Here is a 20502-nt window from a genome sequence, read left to right as displayed (position 1 = left end):
TTGGATTTCTTCATCCTTCGATCTCCATGGTCCTCCATTCGATGGGCTTGAAACTAGACTATGTGGGCCGACTCATCATTCTCTCGTGGTTCACCATTCAGATTGGTCATCCATTAACCGGAGCTATGTCATGCCAACATGTCCGATAAGTTTTTAACAGTGGGTTATTAAAATGAAACAAAAACTAAACGTATGCTTATGAAAAAAAATTTAGGTACTAAAACGAACCAAATTGATAGTTTAGGTACTAAATGCATAGTTTATCATAAAAAAATAAAGGGTAAACTAACATTTAGTACCTCAATTATTACTTTTTTTTTCATTTAGGTACTCAATTTTTTTTCAAACTCTTACTTTACTTTACGTTTTGATTTTATTTTAATTACACACCATTAAAAAATAATAGAACAGTTGACGTGATATTTTATTTTTCAATGATAACGTGACATTATCTTATGGTGATACATCAATAGTGGGGCGAAAAAATTAAAACTAAAAATTATGTATGATTTTGAAAAAATAGTTAGATCACTATAATGAGAATGAAATAAAAATGATAGTTGAAGTACTAATAATCTAGTTTACCCAAAATAAAACCGAAGTCGGTGCACGACCAAATCCATGAAAATATATTAAGAGTGATTTTATTATTTATTATGGTGGGTCCAATTCAAATGGGAATGAATGATTATTTACTACTTTAATCAGGTATGGCATCATCCAATAACTCACTAAAATTTATAGGTTGAATTTTTTGGGGACTCAGCTGTTAAATATCTAACAACGTCATGACGTTGACAAATTAACTCAAAACTTTTTTGTTTATATTTATTCGACTTTTTAACAGAGGATCATTTGTTATCTTTACCTTCCTTCGTTACCACCATCCACTTCCTTAGGTAAAGGTGCAACGAAACCACTTGCAACTACTATTTATTATTGGTGGAATCTTAGATTCTTTTAACAAATAATAAAAATGTCATTTTTTTTATAAAACAAGATCCCCATGATTTCATAATTGCTTTGGCTCTAGAAGTCACAGTGGAAAGATAAAAAGGGAAAACCGACAGATGAAAGAGTTTCTGAGGGCTCGTGAATTAGAGCTTCTAAAGAAGACTGAGGAATGTGAGATGCTTAAGAGAAGAAGCAGAGCATGCTTGCCAATGAAGCCACCAAGCAGAAACTAGTTGATGAGTTCATGCTCTTCATTGAAGCATCTGACAAAAACGATTGATGTGGAAAATCCCCAGTTTTGATGAAAAAGTAATGATAGATGCTATTTTTACCATGATGTAACAATGATGACAATGTCGAATTTTTCTACCAACGATGATAAAAAAAACATGAAAAAAGGTTTACAACTGTTTCACAGCTCGATTTGCCCTTTTTTGTTGGAATATTATGGTTGTTAACTGTTGTTGAAGCTCGACTTGCTGCTTTCGATCGGTGTTTTAGTTATTAAATTTATGGATGACCAGAAACTTGTACTTCATTTAAGAAAGCATTTTCCATTGTAGCTCTCTCGATAAAGATCTCTTTGTCTCTTTCGAGGACAACCTCCTTCACCTTTTGGATGACGGTTGTCATTTATGTTGTTTTTGTTTGTTATTTTCGCTTATGTTGTTTCATATTCCTTTTTATTACAATAAATGATTTCATAATCCGTCTCTTTTGCTAATGACTTAAAGAAGGATTTTAGAACATGAAAAACCCATGGCTTTTGTTTTATATTTGCATGAACATGTTTGTTTTGTTTTTTTTAATTTAGGAATAGTATGATTGTGGGATTTTGAAGTTTCAGACTTTCAGATTATGATGTTTAACCTTCAATTCTAAAAAATCTTATATATTTGAGATAATTCTTGATTCCATTTGTAACACCCTATTCTGATACGACACAAAACTATTAGATTAGAATGCCACACATGATCATTAGAGCGGCTAACTCAAAATTTCTCCTCAAATACTTTTGTAAATCATATGTTTAAAACCATTCAAATGAAATAAATCAACATAATTAAATAAAGTTTACATTGGGAGCTTCGAAAAACGAGTATCTCAACATAATACAATCGAGTATATAAAGTAGAGTTACGACTCGAATACAAAAAGGTCTATGAATAATACATGCCCTTTAAATAAATGACTCAAGATGTACTTTATTGCTCGAACCTCTGTTTTGAAAATCGGACCGGACCGGCCGGTTCAACCTGTTTAACCGGGAACCGTTGCTTAGTCCGGTTCAATCTAAACCGGTTGAACCGCTATTAGTGAACCGGCCAGAACCGTTGAACCGTTCGAACCGGACCGGTTGAAAATCGGAAAAACCCGATAAAAACTGGGATTTTTGTTTTTTTTTAAAAATAATTAAACCAAACAACGTAGTTTATTAAACGAGCCAAGTCGAACTCGAGTATTGCTGAGCTCGACTCGAACTTGAAAACTTTAAAAGTAAGCTCAACTCAACTCAAACTCACAAGCTAAAAATTATCAAGTTCAACTCAAACTCGAAATATAATATTGAAACTTGAACTCAAAAAGGCTTGAACTAAAAAAAAAAATTAGAAGCTCGATTGAAGCCTAAAATTCGAGCTTGATTGAAGTGAAAGAATAGTTCACTCAATGCTCACCAAAAGACTCCATGATTTTGAATGCCAAATTACCTCTATTATTTATAGAAGTTAGTTGTGATGCGCTTCTATGTTTCTTAGCAATGTGAGATTGTTTTGTTCTCATATTTTTACTCTTTAGACTTTTGGGATGCTCTTCTATGTTTCTTAGCCATGTGAGATTGTTTTTAAAAAAAAATTAAACCAAACAATATCATTTTGTTATGATTTTTTAACCCCAAATTTATTTTTTAATTATAGTTGTATAATTATATTTATTATTTAATATGTTTTACCTTAAATATTATGTTGTAGTTAATTTGAATCATTTTGTTTCACTTGATTTTATGGTTTTTAACTTATATATATGTTATGACTTGCTTTGAATATGACTTGTGATATAAAAAATTATTTTTTATTAAATATTTTTGGTATTTTTATTTAATTTTTTAAATAATTATGACGTCGTCCGGTTCTTCCGACCGGTCAGACCGGTTCGACCGGTTGAACCAGTGAACCGGTAGCATGACCGGTTCGCTAACCGGTCCGGTTCTGAAAACCATGGCTCGAACTATCTAGAATGTCCACTGCGCGATAGGCTCCTTAAGTGCTCATTCTAAAGACCTACGTTTGGAAACAAATTCCGAACGCTGAGCTCACTAGCCCAGTGTCACACTAACAACTAAACTATATTAAAAAGTGTTAATCAAATGCTCATACTATCGAGTGTAATAAGGAAAGTGAGTATACTCATATACTTCACACTACTCTAGGGTATACATCATGGTGGGTCGGAAGGTTACACATCTCGAGACACACACCCCTCTAGTCTACCTAAGGTGAGGTCCAAAATCTCTACATCGGACACAACACCCAACTAACCCACCCATAGCAAGTGTTCGGGCCTCGCCCCCTAGTTAGTCTCAAAGTGCCTCGCACATTGCCAAGGGATATCCGAACATTATATACCTCGAAACTATTGTCATATGCTAGAGTGACTTGGGTGTCCTGAGCATTTTCCCGAGCATCATCCAAGACTAGTTTTACGTCATCCTAATAATGATGTTTCAAGTTGTGATTTCATGTTATCAATGGTTCTCACTTGTAGTTATTCGTTGGTGTTTTAGTGTTTTTGGGTCCCTAAACGTTACTTCTAACTCCCTTGGGCTTCTTGCCCAAAAATGTACGATGGTATTGATACTCATTCTTGAGTATCGATACTATAGAGTTATATCAATCAGAAAATAAGTGGGTAGTATCGATACTCTTTGACTAGGATATCGATACTTTCCAGGGTATTGATACCAAATTTTGCTTCAATGTTTTGAAAATATCTTGGCATCGATACTCCTATGTTTTGAAAAACACTTAGATTCTTAAACCCCTCCAAAACCTACAATTGGTTTCTATGGCCAAACCTTGATGTTATAGCTTGAATGAAAGCTTAGAAGATGGAGATTTCATTTTTTACCTTGGAATCCTTGAACTTGGCTTGTAAAACTAAAAGCTTCAACCTATTTTCTATTATTGGAGAGGAAGAAAATGGTGAGAAGAAAGGAAGAAGACAAATAAGAGGATGGTGAAAAAGAGGAGAAAACAAAAGTGATATCACCAACAATTAAGGAATTTCAACTTTTGTGTTTAAAAATTGGTTTAATTGCTCTTTTAGTCATTTCTCTTTTCTCCTAAGATTAAAAAATGCCCTTTTTAATTGGGCCCTAAACCAAGCTCAATCCAAACTCCAAATAGACTAAGCTCTTCTACAAGGAAATTGGGCTTGTTTAACCCATCTCGTGTTAACCCGTAATTCCTAACCTGGGATTTGAGGCGTTACACCAATTGTTGTGGAACTGAAAGTAGGAGATGTTGAAGTTGTATAGTAATTGATTATCCTTGATGTTGAAGGATTTTCCATCTATAACTTTATGTAAAATATTAATCCCCCTAAATATATATTTTCTAGATCTATATCTAAAGAGAAAACAACCAAATTCTTCTTTTTAAAGTGGTGTAGGTGTTTTGGTTGGAGAAATTCCGGTGACAAAATCTAGTGCCAAACACTATTTATTTCACTGGTTTAATGCCAGTTTGGGAACCAGGAGCCATTACCCCGAGTTTATTGTTTTTCGTTGCACCTTACTAAAAGAAGATGTTGACAACGAAAGAAGATGAAGACAACAAATGATCCTCTATTGAAAAGTCAAATAAATATAAACAGAAAATGTTTGAGTGAATTTGTCCATGTCATGACGTTGTTAGATAATCAACAATGGAGTGACCAAAAGAATTCAATCTATAAAATTCAGTGAATTTTTTTTAAAAGTTCAATGAGTGAAATAGGAGAGAGTGAAGAATGGAGTTTTTGGATTTATATTAGTACCTGCATCGTTGAGATTTTATTGTTGTAATCGTTTGATCAAATATTCTGGATATTCAATGTAATTTAGAGTACTGTGGTTAGTTCAATAAGTAATCGTTGTTATTATAGTTAATTTAAGGATCAAATAGAATTGATATAAGTACTCGCTGGCAATAAGGTGAAGCATCAAAGAAGTGAAATCCTATTATTTCCGATTGGTTATAAGTGGGTGTGTGTCTTACTGTATTACAACTGTTTTAATTTTTGATTAATAATTTTAATGTTAAGTCTAAAATTAACTAAATGTTGATCGATGTGATGATGATGTATATGAATTCATGTATTCCTTTATTTGCGTTATTATGATTTATCGAACATGTTTTTGATTTATTAATAGGCTATCAAACTTGTGTTTGATATTTGTGAGATGTTTGAATAACATGTTTCTTGTACTGTGATAATCTGTAATTGTACATGTTTATAAAAGTACTCTGATTATTGTATCATGTTTTGTGTTGTCTTGTAATTTGTATAAGCATGTCACCTGTCTGATTTCATGGTTGAGATGTGAAGGAGGAAGTGTAGTGGTCTATCGCTCCTGTTTTAGAAGTTTACTGCTCCTAGTGGTGTAACTGTTATACAGTTCTCACAAACGATTTTTTCTTCTGAATTTTAGCGGTCACCACTTTTGTTTATGCGATTCATCGCATCCTGTTTGACATTCGGTTGACTACGTGTTATGGGAAACTCGTCCTATGAAGTTTAGCGGATGGTTGGGTAATTAGGAACTTACTAGCTCGTGTCTGCATTTCAGTTGGTCCGTGATATCGAATTTATTGAGTATGCTTGTATGATTTCCGGAATACTTTGTTTGCTCACACATTTTAATCGCACTAAGCTTTATAGCCCACCTTCTCGTCTCCTTTTCAAATCGTTCTAGATTCTAGACACAATATGGTACTTGAAGAATTGCAATCTTATTTTTTCTTATTTTTATTTGTACGGATTCTTTTAATGATTTTATTTATCAAAACGTGGCATGAGACTACATTCTGATGGGTTTTTTTATATGTTAATATTTCTGCTTTCGTTATAAGATTTATATTTAGAGTTTTATTAGTTTGATATAATGATAAATATAAGGTAGTTGCATAATAAAGTGATCATAAACTTGATTTTAAATCATTATTTTTCGGCAAAACTGTTTTGGGTTATTTTAGTAACGAATATGATCTTTGGGGTTCGATCGTAATGTCTAGGTCGGGTCTAAGGGGTTACGGACACAATATGACTATAAGAAATATTATTACTGTGTTGGGTAAATTATGTATTTAGTCCCTCATATATTTTCTTGATTTTATCTTGCTTACTCAACTATATTTTTAAAATTATACCTAACATTACGTTTTGATTTCGTTTTTTCTTCTTCTTACTGTTAAACAAAACTAATGAAAGAGCACCAGTAAGCCAAATCTAATAATACTTTTACACCACAATACGTGATTTAATTGTTAGTTTTGGCTTCATAATCACATCATGCTATTCATTTATCTTGGCTCCACAATAAAGAGGATCAATAAAAGTAAAGTACAAAGGGAATATTTGATTTAGGAGATGGTAAAATACTAATTCCTCAAGTGGTCTTATTAGTTTCTGCTTAGGCCGGACAATAGACATTTGCATTATAAAGCACATCCCATTCCCTACCCAAAATAGCAGAATCCAACGCTAGAAGCCTTTACAAAGCAAACCCCAAAGAGTTTTCAATACATCAAAACAAGTCTCAAATTCAACCCTAACTCAACAACAATGAACATCGGAAAATGTACATTCTCTTCCCTAAAGCTGCAAAACGAAACCCCATATAAGTTTACTGAGAAGAATTCTCCCCCATTAAATCTGCTGCTACTAATTTTTTATTACAAAAAAGCTTTAACATTTGCTGAACATGCATCGTTTTATTCCTACACATGGCACTAGAATCTTGCTTCAATCTTGTTGCAGAGACGAGTGTACCAGTAGTCAAAAATCGGTGAACTGTATTCACACTGATTTCCCCTTCGCATGTTGCCTTTTTTCTTCTTCGCACAAATTTACATGTCATGCGAAGTCCCACAAAGCTCATCAGCTACCTGGTGCAGCATGATATCAAGTATTTGGTCCCCAAACTCTGCACAAATCTCTTCAAAAGTGAAAACTTTCTTGGTTTCCCAGTTTGCGAATTTAATATCTTCCTCTGTCAGCTTGCTAAGCTTATCAATCAACTCCATGTAAAACTCAGTTTCCTCCATATCCGTCGACTCAGTAATTGGAATGCGAGCATTGATATCCTTAGTGGGGGAGTCGTGTTTCACTGACTTCGATGAGCATTTCTTCTTCGACTTGGGTTCCAACGACCTTAAATCTTCTGTGAGAAAATTTTGGACATTTACTCAGGTTAGATGGTAATTAAATGAACAGAAGTAACTTCGAAACTTGTAAAAAAGCAAATGAAATTTATTACCCAAAATTGGACGTTGGCTCTTCTTCTTCTTCTTGCTTGTCACCACAGGTATTTCCTTTGAATGTTTACCAGAAACTCCCCTTGGCTCATTTTTAAGCTTAAATATCTTCTTGTTTTTCTCTTGAATCTGCTTCTTACATCCTGCTTTCTCTCTTACATTGTCCTTTTGTTGCTTAGCTTGCTTAGTACCCGATCCATCTCCTTTCTCTGATTTCCTTGGCTTAATCCCTACATCTTCATTGATTTTAACCTCATTGTCCAAGTACACAATCAAGAATTCTTGTTTCCGATTATGCTGGAATACTTGCGGCGGACATTGCGGCACCTCGCGAAACGAAGACGATGTTTTGACACGACGGTGTTTGGCCTGTGTTAGATCAAACTCCAGCATGTAATCCATGAAATTCACAGACCTGCTCCGGGTAACAGGGCCTTGAGGAAATTTACCTTTGTGAAGCCAGTTGTTGTTTTCCGGCAATGAGTCTAGCCCCATTAGCCTCGCCACTATTCCAGGACCACTGTCAGAACCCGGAACTTGAACCTCGGCCACTTCATCTATGGTGTTTAACCCTACAATGCAATCCGATGGGTGTGTCTGAGGATTCCCCGAACAAAGAATCCGTCGCAAAACAGATGAAAAACACCCAGAGCTAGATCTTTTGGTGTCACTCATGGTTAGCAAGAACAAAGAAGCAGGGATTTGGTTGATTCATACGATGGGAGGAAGAAAGGTGGGTCCTTTATATCTTAGACAGGAGGGTTTGTCGTTGAAATTCATGTAATAAAAAAAGAAGACAAATGGTAGACCTACGCTCAATTAGCTCGCGTATAGAGTGAGGATGAGTGCATTCAAGACAATATGAGCCTACGCGCCATGGTGTACAAGAGTTGATTAGTTTAGATTTCAAAGAAGGGGGGGACCTGTGTGATTATTTTGAATACTTTTTTGTCATTAAAAAGATGTAAAGGAGTTTTGGGCAGCCGACGTTGTGGACTTTTGGTGACGTTCATATTAGTGGTGTGGTGTTTGACTCTTTTTGTACCTCAGCATTAGCAAGCCACCGATTCTGGTCCTCACTCGACGAAATTTCTTTGTTCACAGTTCGGGCCTTCACATGCCTTTCTTCGGCTTCATTTCATTCTCAACACCTTGGCTTTATATATATTTGTTGTGTTAAAATTAATTTATTAATGATACAATTCGTTTTTTATTTAATCGTCGATTTTCTATTAATTAATTAATTTAAATTAAATATTATACATTTTGTTAAAATAAAGAAACAAAACACTCCCATCAATTTTATTAATAGACTTTTAATATCTTAATGAGAAAACTGATTTATTTATACCTATTAATCGGAGTAGAGTTTATTAAGACAAATGGTAGTCCAAGACAATGTTATTTGTTGGATGGGAGGGGTTATCATCGGTATAAGTCACAAATCTAAAAATATTTTTTTTAAATATTAACAAATATGGATGGATATAAATAAAATTATATAATAAATACAATAAAAGTTTGACAATTATTACGATAAAATTCGAATTTCATAATAGGTGTGCCTATCCTCACATAAATATGACTGCCACTGGTTGTGACCCCTCTAACTTTTTTATGGTAGAATAACATTTTAAGTTTTTGTTAGTTAAAATATTACTCAAATAAAATTTTTGTTCATTGTAATTTTTAAATTTAAATATTTAATAAATTTCTTTTCTCTCATTATTTGATCCTGATTCGATCCCTAATAATCTAACAAGTATGCTAATTGTTTCTTACCATACTCTAACGACCACCTTCATCAATAGTGCAACATATAACCCAACCCAACTTTCTAGACCTAATTGCATTCATGGACATTAATCACATAAACTACTGAAATTTTGTCCTCTTCAACAGACCCTATTTATTTCGACTTTCATAGACAAATACGGTTCATTTTGACAAATCTTTTAATTTATTTTATTTTATTTTCTATGTTTAGGTTTAAATTTCTAATTTTAATTAAGGGTTAATGTTTTATTTTACTAAATCAATTAATTATTAATGATATTACAGTGTCTCGAGTATAAATTCAACATGTAAATATAAGCTTTTTATTAAAAAAATTCACCAATTTTTTATTTAAATATTATTAGTTATTTTTATAAACCTATTCTATTTAGAATTATTCTAAGCTTGTTAAGAAATCTTAAAAACAATAGATATTAATCTATTTAATGAAACCTTAACTTTGAGGAAAGATCAACAACCCTACAATGCATGTCCATACACCAGAGAAGTCTTATAACACTTAAATGGGTCCAAATAAATTGGCTTTTCTACCGTAAATTATTCTAACTTATTGACCCCAAAATTTATTAGAAAAGAAGATCTAATCCAAAAGTAAAATCTGTAATCTAAAGGCTATGGCAGATGGAGTTTCACTTTCTGCGAGAATTTAAAATCTCAAGTCTCATGACATTGGCAGTTACGTATAATATTAGGGAGGGATAAACAAAGTCGGATAAAAAGAATGAATTTTTTTTATTGAGATATATATAAAGAGATTTCTTAAAATAAATTTCTCTTTCTCCATGTTTTTAACAACATCAGTCTCGTGGGATACAACAACAAACGACCATGATAGTAAATATACTCTAATAATGATTAATATAATATAATCTTAAATAAAACATATCATGTCTTTTGTAATATCAGATAAATTATAAGATTAAATGTATTATGTCAGATAAGTTATCAGATAGTTATGCGACGCATATACCGGTTTGAATGATCCCCAAGTACAACACCAAAGATTTGCCAAGCAGCTCATGGTAGCAATACACCATTTTTACTACTGTGAAGAAAGAACATAAGCAATATGTTCAGTACTAACATAGTTTTACTTATTTAAGTTCATGTAACTGATGGTCTTGTACAATTGACCCAGTTGAAAATTAGTTGATTAGGTTAGTGTTTTTTGTTTTTCCTCTTATGTAGATAGAGAAGAAAATATCTCCTTTCTTTGGTCTTAGAAAAATTATATTATATACTTTAAATGTTTGATTATCATATAACTATTTATTGGTTGGATAATTTACAATAATATATAAGAAGTTTGGCCAATTATTTGGGTTTGTTGAATTTTATGGTTTATTAATTTTTTGGCATTGAAGATGTGATTTAAAGTGAAGTTCTTATAGAATGACGGAAGATATAATATTTGTCTCTCTTCATTTTGAAAAATATTATACAATAACATGATCTAATGCGTTATATTGTGTTTTTTATTATCTTTATTTACAAGATTATCCTAATCTTTTATAAAATGAAAAGTTTTTCTATGTAATACCCCAAAATTTCAGGAAGTGACCAAAATGTAAATTTGGAAAGTTTAGTGATCAAAGTAGAAATTTGAGAAAAAATTAAGGACCAAAGTGATGATTTTTTCAAAAAATTATCCCATATACAAAAAGTTCATCTTTAAGAATGGATTCTATATTGAATTCAGATTTTGATTAGGAGATTGTGTAAAAAGCTATGAAAAGATAAAGTCTGGTAAAATATTTGAATAATCAGATCAAATCAAAATATTAGGAAAAATTGAAGGAAAATATTTATCGGTGGATAATTTTCTCACGTCGCTTGACTCTGATTTGAGATTTATCGGTGGTATTTCAGTAGCTTCATCCCCTTTTGTGGTTTGTTTACCGATACAATCAAATTTGTTCGTCTCTTTATTTTGTTCGAGTTTTTTTTTGTTATGTTTTTTTAACATTTTCCTTCTTTAGTCCTTATGTGATCTATGTTACTAGTTTTTGTCTCAATGGTAATAGGAAAATATCATACTTATATTTTAGGTTTACGATTATGCTTATAAATAATCATTGAAATTTTAGATATTTTCTATTTTTAATAAAACTAGCGAGTTTCTATAAAAAAAAATTAAAAGTTAACTGTATAAGACTTGAGAATCATCACTGACTACTAAATTAGGATACTAGTAAGCCATAAGGTAAAGTGTTGATAATTTGATCACATGTTAGTGCAAACATGCACTCTTGTATCAGTGTGAATATGCACTCCTATATTAGTGCATTCGTGCACTGCTGAACCAGTGCATTTGTGCACTCCTGAATCAGTGCAATTATGCACTCATGTATTAGTGCGAATACACACTCTTGTATTATTGTTTTGTGTACTCTTGTATTAGTACCATTGTGTACTCATGTATTTTATACATTTGTGTACTCCTGGCATTATGTGTGCAATTATGGGGTTCATAGTATTTTGACGTCATGAACTACCATCTATGTTCGTATTTATATTGATTTTGGATGAGTTTTTAATTTTATCTTTGAATGGTCAATGTATAATTACATATAACTAGTTTCTTATGCCAATGATTATAAAAGATATTCTATTTATATATTTAATTTATGTTAAGTTATAATTTTTTATTATAATTTTGAATATTTTTTTAAATAAAATTGACGATTTTTATTTGTATATGAAAAATAGATTTGATAAGGATTGAAAAAAAAACAGATAAAATAGAAGATGATGGGAATACAAACGAGGAAGATTCAATTTTTTTAATCAAATTTTATAAAGATGAATTTGAAATTTCAGAGTCAAAAACTCGACTCTAAATCATCTAAATAATTTTATCCCGAAATAAATCAATTTACTATTTATAGTTAAGAAAATTTTAGAGCGTTCATTATACACTGAAAAACCATTAATATGATATATTGATATATATTACTAATAAAATTATCTTTATTAAATAAATATGAAAATATAATGATATATACCCAATTAATCATTTATTATTATTTGATTTAAATTTTAACAGAAATATAATTAAATTATATTTTTTTTATTAAAAGTATAATTATTTTACCAAATTTTATTTGATTAGGATTTAAACACTAGTTATTTGAGTTTGTAAAATCATTCCAAAAGCAACCATCAAAATTACAACCGGCCATTCTATTCATCACCGGAAAATTGCACTGTTCAACATATACTGCTGCCTTCAAGAGGAAACTGGTCCAGAGAAAAGGCAGGAAGAAAGAAGCCAAAACAGGAGTAGCAACATGAAGGACGGTTAATCTCATCCTGTATAAACGATTTTTTCTTAAAAAGTGAGATTTTGAAAAAACACATATTTTTAATTATATTTTTTAATTATATTTTTAATTTAAAAATAAATGCGATTTAAAAAATTTCTTTTTTGAATTTTTTTGAGATTTCATTTTTAATAGAAAAATATGGTTCAAAGAGTCGTCACCAATCCTTGATTAGGGTGTGATTGGGCACCCAAAAACGTTTTGTCATTTTAAATAAAAATTAATTTTAATTAAAACGACAAATTTAGGTATGCGTTACCAAAATCAAGTTCGGGAGTTGGTTACGCGTGGGGAATGATTAAAACTCTACATCGCCCTAAATCGGTACCTAATCGATTAATTAACGTCTTTGCAATTAACTTTAAAAATTCGAATTTAATTTAATTTTTGATCCAGTAAAACAAAAAAATGAATTTTACAATATTCAAAAGCACCCAAAATAGATTGAATTAAAATTACCAAGTCATTTTAGAAAGATAAAGAACATTCAATTATTTAAAAATATCGAGACCAGATTTTATATGAGTTGTAACAACCTTTTCTCGAAAAAATTAAATAAACGAACATTTCATTTTCTTTCGTTCCCAAATTTTAGGTGACAAATCTATTTTTTAGGTTACACTTTCGGGATACACTTGTAATTTAAAATGGTCAAAACGACCCTCTAATCAGTTAAGACAAGCCACTCAAGATAATTTTAAATTAAAAGGGTATTACCCTTAGTCCGATTATGTATTTATAAGTCGAGTTATGCACATGAGGATATCATACAAATTGTGCAAAAATGGATGTCATGCCAAAATTAATTAAACAAAATTAAAAATATCATACAACATGACATACAAAAAATTACATACATATATTTTAATTAAACATCATAAACCATGTACATTAACATATAATGTACAAATGTGACCTAAATATAAAAATAAAAACATGACATGCTAAACTATAAATTTTAAAATATATGTATATACACTAAAGTAATGACTAAATCTGAATACATGTAAAATTAAACATACTAATTAAAAATTAAAACAGAGACTTAAAGAAAAACAAACATAAATAACAAGGGATCTACACCTAAATAACCCAACAAAATTACAACTAAAATTAAAAATGAGAAAATAACTAAATCAGGACGAACACAAAATATTAAATTCAAAAACAGTCCTAAAAGTGACTAAAGCGTAAAACAAGCTTAAAATTTGGGGTCTGGAAACCTGATTTTACCAAGAAAATTTGGTGGCCAAAAATTAATTTACCCATAAACTTTAATATATAACCTAAACTAAATTTGCCTAAACTAAACCTAAGCCTAAGTGAATTGTGCGCAGGAAAGCATTCTGTTGCTCAAGCTCCCTTCTCCATTCTCTCCACTCTTCATCTCTCTCTCGGCCACGCACAGCGCCGCTCAACGAAAGACCAAGCGCGGCGGCCACCACACCCAACGACCCAGTAACCTAAACCGACCACTTAACAGTCCGCAACCATAATCTCACTCTTCTAACCTCTCTAATTCAATGTCTTAAACACCCAAAACAGATTTCAAAGGCCTCACCGAAACCCTCAATCGCTCAGCCACTCCTCTCATTCTTCTAACAAATGACAACGACCCCAAAGACCAGCAGCGCCCACACGATACTACGCTCAACTCTTCAACGACAATATGGTGTTTGAGACATCAAGGTAAACTTAAACCTCATTTATTTCTATTTTTCATCTTAAAAACCCAATATATGATAACCCAAATCGAAAAAGAAGACATGCGAGGACTTAAACCACTCACGGTAATTCTACCCAACTCCGGAAACTTTGACAACTCGGCAATGGGACCCTAAAGTCTACGACCCATTTACTTCAACGAGCAACCTATACCCGAAGGTACATACTTCTGTTTTTATGTTTTAGGATTTGCATTTAGTTTGAAAGTTATCAAAACAAATAAAGAAAAACAATAATGTAAACAATAATGAAAGAAAAACCTTGTATGAATTGAATGTCTCTTTGTATTGCTTTGATTCGTTTAAATGAGCGAACTCTTCCATTTCTTTGATTTTCAAATTGGAGGAAAAATACAATACAATCTTTTATGTTTTTTTAGTTTGGAATAAGGTAACATAACCCTCTACACACTGTTTTCCTCTTGTATCTCTGTTATGTAAAAAAAAAACAAATGAATGAGCCAACTCTTTCATGCTTTTCTTGCTAAAAAAATCTATGGTTCCTCTCCCGGTTAATATCTCTTTTTTTTGTTGTGTAATCTCCTCCCCCGTTTCCATTGGTTAATTCCTTCTTTCTTGTAATTAATTCCTAATAAAACCGACCCCCATTTATAGTTTCTTTATGTGATTGTAAACCCCAATATTTGGGTAACTTCTAATAACCATTTTTCGTTTTCTAAGGCTTAACGTGGGTTGGAAGCTGATCTGCTGGGTCGTTGGGCTTGAGTTGGGCTTTTAACTCGTTTGGGGTCGGGCTAGGTTTCCATTGCTTCGGGTCTGCTCCAACATAACCTCGGACAAATCGAGTATCTACAGCTTCCTTCTTTGTTCATTGTCGTGTAACAAGATCAAAGATCAAAAGATGACCGAGTTTGTCCGGTCCTGAGAACTTCAAAAGATTAAAGCACTCCACAGTTACTTCGGGATAAATGAAACTTGAAAAATGTTCGAATGACAGGTCCGTTCCCTATTCCTTCAAAGAGTATAAGACTCAAACAATCTTCAGCAAACGTGTATGCTCCCTATTCGTTCAAGGAGTATAAGACTCGAACAATCTTCAGTAAACGGGTCTGCTCCCTATTCGTTTAGGGAGTATAGAACTCGAATAATCTTTATAAATAGGGTCCGCTCTCCATTCCTTCAGAGAGTATATAACTCGAACAATCTTCATAAAACGGGTCCGCTCTCCATTCCTTCAGAGAGTATAGAACTCGAACAATCTTCAACAAACGGTTCCGCTCCCTATTCCTTCAGAGAGTATAGGACTCGATATTCAATAAACGTGTACGCTCCCTATTCATTCAGAGAGTATAAGACTCAATATTTAACAAACGTGTCCGCTCTCTATTCCTTCAGAGAGTATAGAAATTGATCTTCATAAAATGAGTTTCTTTCACTACTCTTCCGTGAAGGCTTATAGATGATTTGCTTCACTACTCTTCCGTGAAGGCTTAAGATTGAATTGCTTCACTGCTCTTTCGTGAAGGCTTAATATTGAATTGTTTCGAAGGTCAAACCTAAAAATCAAACATTATCAATCATGAACATATGCTTGAAAATATTATATTCAAAAATTTAGAATTTGAGAAAATTTCTAAAAATCCATATCCATCATGAAAACTTGTCTGGAAGCCATTGGATATGTGAATCTTCTTTGGCTTAGTTTTCGCATAAACATCATTCTTTTCAAGATCTCAACACTAGTTATCTTCATCTCGATGCTTCAATATCTTCAATCTTCAACTATCTTTAGGAAACTTGTAAATGCTTAAGTCATAATGCAATTATGAATGTCATGATCCTATTCATGCCTAAAATGTATGCAATTTAATGCATTTTCTTCTTCAAAGGAACACCATCTCCTTTGATCTCGATGGAACTCGATTTCATCTTGGGCACAACACATTTGACCAGTTCACCCCAACTAACAATCTCATTACCCTATCTTTCGATTTAACAGGACTTTGACTTCTTCCTTTCCTGAAAACCCACCAGTACCCATGACCAACTTCTTGATCAATGACAATCTCTTTGGGTCTTCTTATAATGGCCGAGATTTTCTATGAATTCCAAGATTTTAGTTTCCCGTAATCACACGAGCTTACATGTTAAAACCATCATCAGCTTCAGAATACCTGCATTTTCCAAAACCTTTTGCACAATAATACAAAATGATCTCATGTACTTCAAGTTAAGTTATATGTTTTAACCTTTCAAAATAAGATGCTTGCAAAAGGGAAATTAACAAGAAAAGACATATCTTTATTTATATAAAGGCAGAGAATTTTTAGGTAACTACATGGCAATTTTTTAACTGAAAACAGTAAAAGAACAAAAGAGTAGGCGTCTTCAAATATCAATGATGCAAATGCTTTTGAACTGGCACGCCGTTAGAATGTCTCGAGTGTAGCTTCTATCAAAAGGATATCCAAAATTGTGATGATGCTTAAGAGTGTGAAGCCACTTCTAAACTTCCAAATCTCCCATCATTGGATGCCCTAAACCAGTATTAAATCTCATATGCATTCAATTTTCTCTTGGTTGTTTTCATCAAGATTCATTAATCGTCGGTCTCAACCCTGATCACCAATTTCCATTGTTACTACCAATATCACAAGTTTTTTCCCTTCCAAAATCAATTCAGAACCTCCAACATGCACTAATTTTGAATTTAAACAAAACTCAAGTCGCCCTTTGTGGGTTTTCAACTTGAGACCTCCCTTGGTTTCAAGACGCCCTTTGTGGATTTTCATCTTAAACCCCCCTTTTATTTCCTTTTTCTCATTTTTCATTTTTCTCATTCTTTTTTTTCACTTTTTTATTTTTTTCATTTTTCATTTTTCATTTTTTTTCTTTCTTTTTTTCATCATTTTCATTTCATTTTTTCATCTATTCTTCAAGCAAAATATCTCTTTACTGCTTTGGAATTTACTGGATAGGGTAATTCTGACTCGTCAATTTCAGTTAAGACTATAACTCCCCTGAAAAGGCTTTCTTGACAACATAAGGTCCTTCCCATTTGGGCGTCCACTTTCCTCGAAAATCTTTCTGAATATGAAAAATCCTTCTAAGAACCAAATATCCTTCATGAATTCTCGAAGGAAAACTTTCTTACCTTGTGCTCGTATCATACGTTTCTGGTACATCTGACCATGACAAATAGCTTTTAATCTCTTTTCTTCAATCAAATTCAATTGGTCATACCTAGCTTGTACCCATTCTGCCTCATTTAGCTTCACCTCTGACAAAATCCAAAGTGAGGGAATTTCCACCTCAATAGGTAAGATAGATACCATCTCATATACCAGAGAAAATGGAGTTGCCCAGTTGACGTCCGTACTGAAGTTCGCTAAGCAAACAGAGCAAATGAAAACTTCTCATGTCAATCCTTATAGGTCTCAGTCATCTTCTCTATGAGCTTTTTGATGTTCTTATTAGCCGTCTCTACCGCCCCATTCATCTTCGGGTGATAAGTGGTGGAATAATGCTTTATTTTGAATTGCTTACAGACCAAATCCATCATCTTATTATTTAAAAAGAGAGGATTATCGGAGATAATCCTCTCTGGTAAACCATATCTACAAATGATCTTTTTCTTTAAGAATTTGCATACTGTCGACTGGGTAACATTTGCATAAGAAGCCGCTTCTACTCACTTGGTGAAGTAATCTATGGTTACCAGAATGAAGCGATGACCATTTGAACCTTTGGGCGAAATTTGTCCAATAACATCCATGCCCCACATTGAGAATGGCCACGGAGCTGTCATTATATGCAACAGATGAGGAGGAGTATGTATCTTATCTCCATAAATCTGACATTTGTAACAGTTTCGGGCATAATTAATACATTCAGTTTCCATAGTTGACCAATAATACCCAAATCTCATAATCTGCCTAGGCATAACATGCCCATTAGCATGGGTACCACATATTCCTTCATGCACTTCTTCAATAATCAACTTGGCTTCTTTTGTATCCACACACCTTAACTAAACCTGATCTAGACTTTTCTTGTATAAAGTCTCACCATCAAGCACATACCCTGATGTCATTCTTCTAATGGTTCTCTTATCATTCTTAGTGGCATGTTCTGGATAACTCTGATACCTTATATATTGCAAGATATCATAATACCAGGGTTTTCCATCTTCTTCTTCTTCAATATTAAAAACAATGGGTTGTATACTCATATGCCTTTATCTCAATGGGCATCATATTTGAATGCTCGTTCATCTTAAATGTTTCTGCCAGTATGGCTAAGGCAATTGCCATTTGATTCTCTTCTCTAGGGAGGTAATTGAAAGTTACTTCTTCACATTCTTCAACAAGTTCCATAACTAACTTACGGTATTCTGCAAGCTTAGGATCTTTTGTCTCCCATTCTCCTCTGAGCTGGTAAATTACCAAGGCTGAATCCCCATATACCTTGAGCATTTTTACTTTGCGTTCAACGGCAACTCTAAGACCCAGAACAAAAGCTTCATATTCGACCATATTGTTTGTACAATCAAAATTAAGCCAACTGGTAAAAGGATAATGCTCTCCCTTTGGGGATACCAAAATTGCCCCGATTCCATGTCCCATGGCATTTGAAGCACCATCAAAGTTCAACTTCCAATATTTAGCAATGGATGTAATTGCTTCTTCCACCGAAATAGACATTAAATCCTCATCTAGGAAATCAAAGCTCAATGGCTCATATTCTTCTGAAGCCCTGCTTGCAATGAATTCCGCTATAGCACTTCCTTTAATTGATGTCTAGTTTACATATTGTATGTCAAATTCGGACAATAAGATTTGCCAATGAGCTAATATTCTAGATAATGCATGCACACCCATAAGATACTTCAAGGGATCAAGCTTGGATATAAGCCAAGTAGTATGATATAACATATATTGCCTAAGCCTTCGGGTAGCCCATACCAAAGCGCATCACAACTTTTCAATGGGTGAGTATCTAGTCTCACATTCAGTGAACTTCTTACTAAGATAATAGATATAACTTTCTTTCTTCTCAATTTGGTCACGTTGCCCCAGCACACACCCCATTGAATTTTCATAAACTGACAAATAAAGGATCAAGGGTTTGCCTGAGATGGGTGGCGCTAAGATTGGTGTACTCGAAAAATATCTTTTCACTTCTTCAAAAGCTTTTTGATAGTCCTCACTCCATTCTCCTGAGTTATTCTTGCAAAGAAGGCAAAATATGGGATCACACTTTTCAATCAACTGCGAAATAAACCGAGCTATATAATTCAATCTCCCCAAAAATTCTCTTACTTCTTTTTGTGTTCGTGGGGGTGGCAAGTCTTGAATAGATTTTACTTTATCTGGGTTTATTTAAATTCCTTTTCGACTCACTACGAATCCCAAAAGCTTCCCAGATGTCAACAAAAAATATATTTATTTGGGTTGAGTTTTAGCTGACATCTTCTTAGTATTTTAAAGAGCTTTCTTAAATTCACAATGTGTTTTTCCTCTGTCTTAGCTTTGACAATCATATCATCGACATAAACTTCTATTTCTTTATGCATCATGTCGTGAAATAATGTAACCATGGCCTTTTGATATGTTTCCCCTGCGTTCTTCAATCCAAACAGCATTACTTTATAACAAAACGTTCCCCACATGGTAACAAACGTTGTTTTTCCATATCTTCATGGTTCATCTTAATTTGATTGTAGCCAGAGAAACCATCCATAAAAGATAACAAAGAATTTCCAACAGTATTATCCACTAGAGTGTCTATATGTGGAAAAGGAAAATTATCTTTTGGACTAGCTCAGTTGAGATCTCTGTAGTCGACACATATTCGAACTTTCCCATCCTTCTTTGGTACTGGGACTATATTCTCCACCCATTCAGGATATTTAACCACTTTAAGAAACTCCGCATCAAATTATTTCTTCACTTCTTTAATTTTAAGCAGTATCTCGGGTCTCATTCTTCTCAGTTTTTGTTGTACCGGCTTACACTCAGGCTTTATTGGCAGTTTGTGGACAACCAATTCTGTATCTAAACATGGCATATCTTCGTATGACCAAGCAAACACATCCTTGTATTCTTGAAGCAATTCTATAAACTCATGTCATCCTCTAACAGATAGAGTGATACCAATCTTTACTTCTCTCTTATCCTCATCCGTCCCCAAATTCAAAATCTCAGTAGGCTCTTTATGAGGCAAAAT

At 33.1% G+C, this 20502-nt stretch overlaps 1 protein-coding gene across 2 annotated transcripts; it reads right to left on the bottom strand.

The window, feature by feature from the left end:
* Positions 1–7047: 7047 nt before the first annotated feature.
* LOC120214065 lies at positions 7048–8172 on the bottom strand. Of its 2 annotated transcripts, XM_039212063.1 has the most exons (2): positions 7668–8172; positions 7048–7610 (listed from the first exon to the last, which is right to left on the bottom strand). In XM_039212063.1, exons 1-2 carry the CDS (start codon positions 8142–8144, stop codon positions 7401–7403), a joined length of 687 nt encoding a protein of 228 aa, XP_039067994.1. In that variant the 5' UTR covers positions 8145–8172; the 3' UTR covers positions 7048–7400. The 2 variants fall into 2 exon arrangements, with proteins under 2 accessions (XP_039067994.1, XP_039067993.1); XM_039212062.1 differs by having other exon boundaries at positions 7048–8172.
* Positions 8173–20502: the final 12330 nt, after the last annotated feature.

Source organism: Hibiscus syriacus, unplaced genomic scaffold, assembly GCF_006381635.1.
Source record: "Hibiscus syriacus cultivar Baekdansim isolate YM2019G1 unplaced genomic scaffold, ASM638163v2 tig00110050_pilon, whole genome shotgun sequence".
Lineage (NCBI taxonomy): Eukaryota > Viridiplantae > Streptophyta > Magnoliopsida > Malvales > Malvaceae > Hibiscus > Hibiscus syriacus.
The sequence above is the reverse complement of the archived record's forward strand: the minus strand, read 5'-3'. Positions and strand labels throughout refer to the sequence as shown.

Bases quoted from the DNA above. Each gene is read 5' to 3' on its own strand.
- LOC120214065 (XM_039212062.1), bottom strand. From the start codon at position 8,144: ATGAGTGACACCAAAAGATCTAGCTCTGGGTGTTTTTCATCTGTTTTG.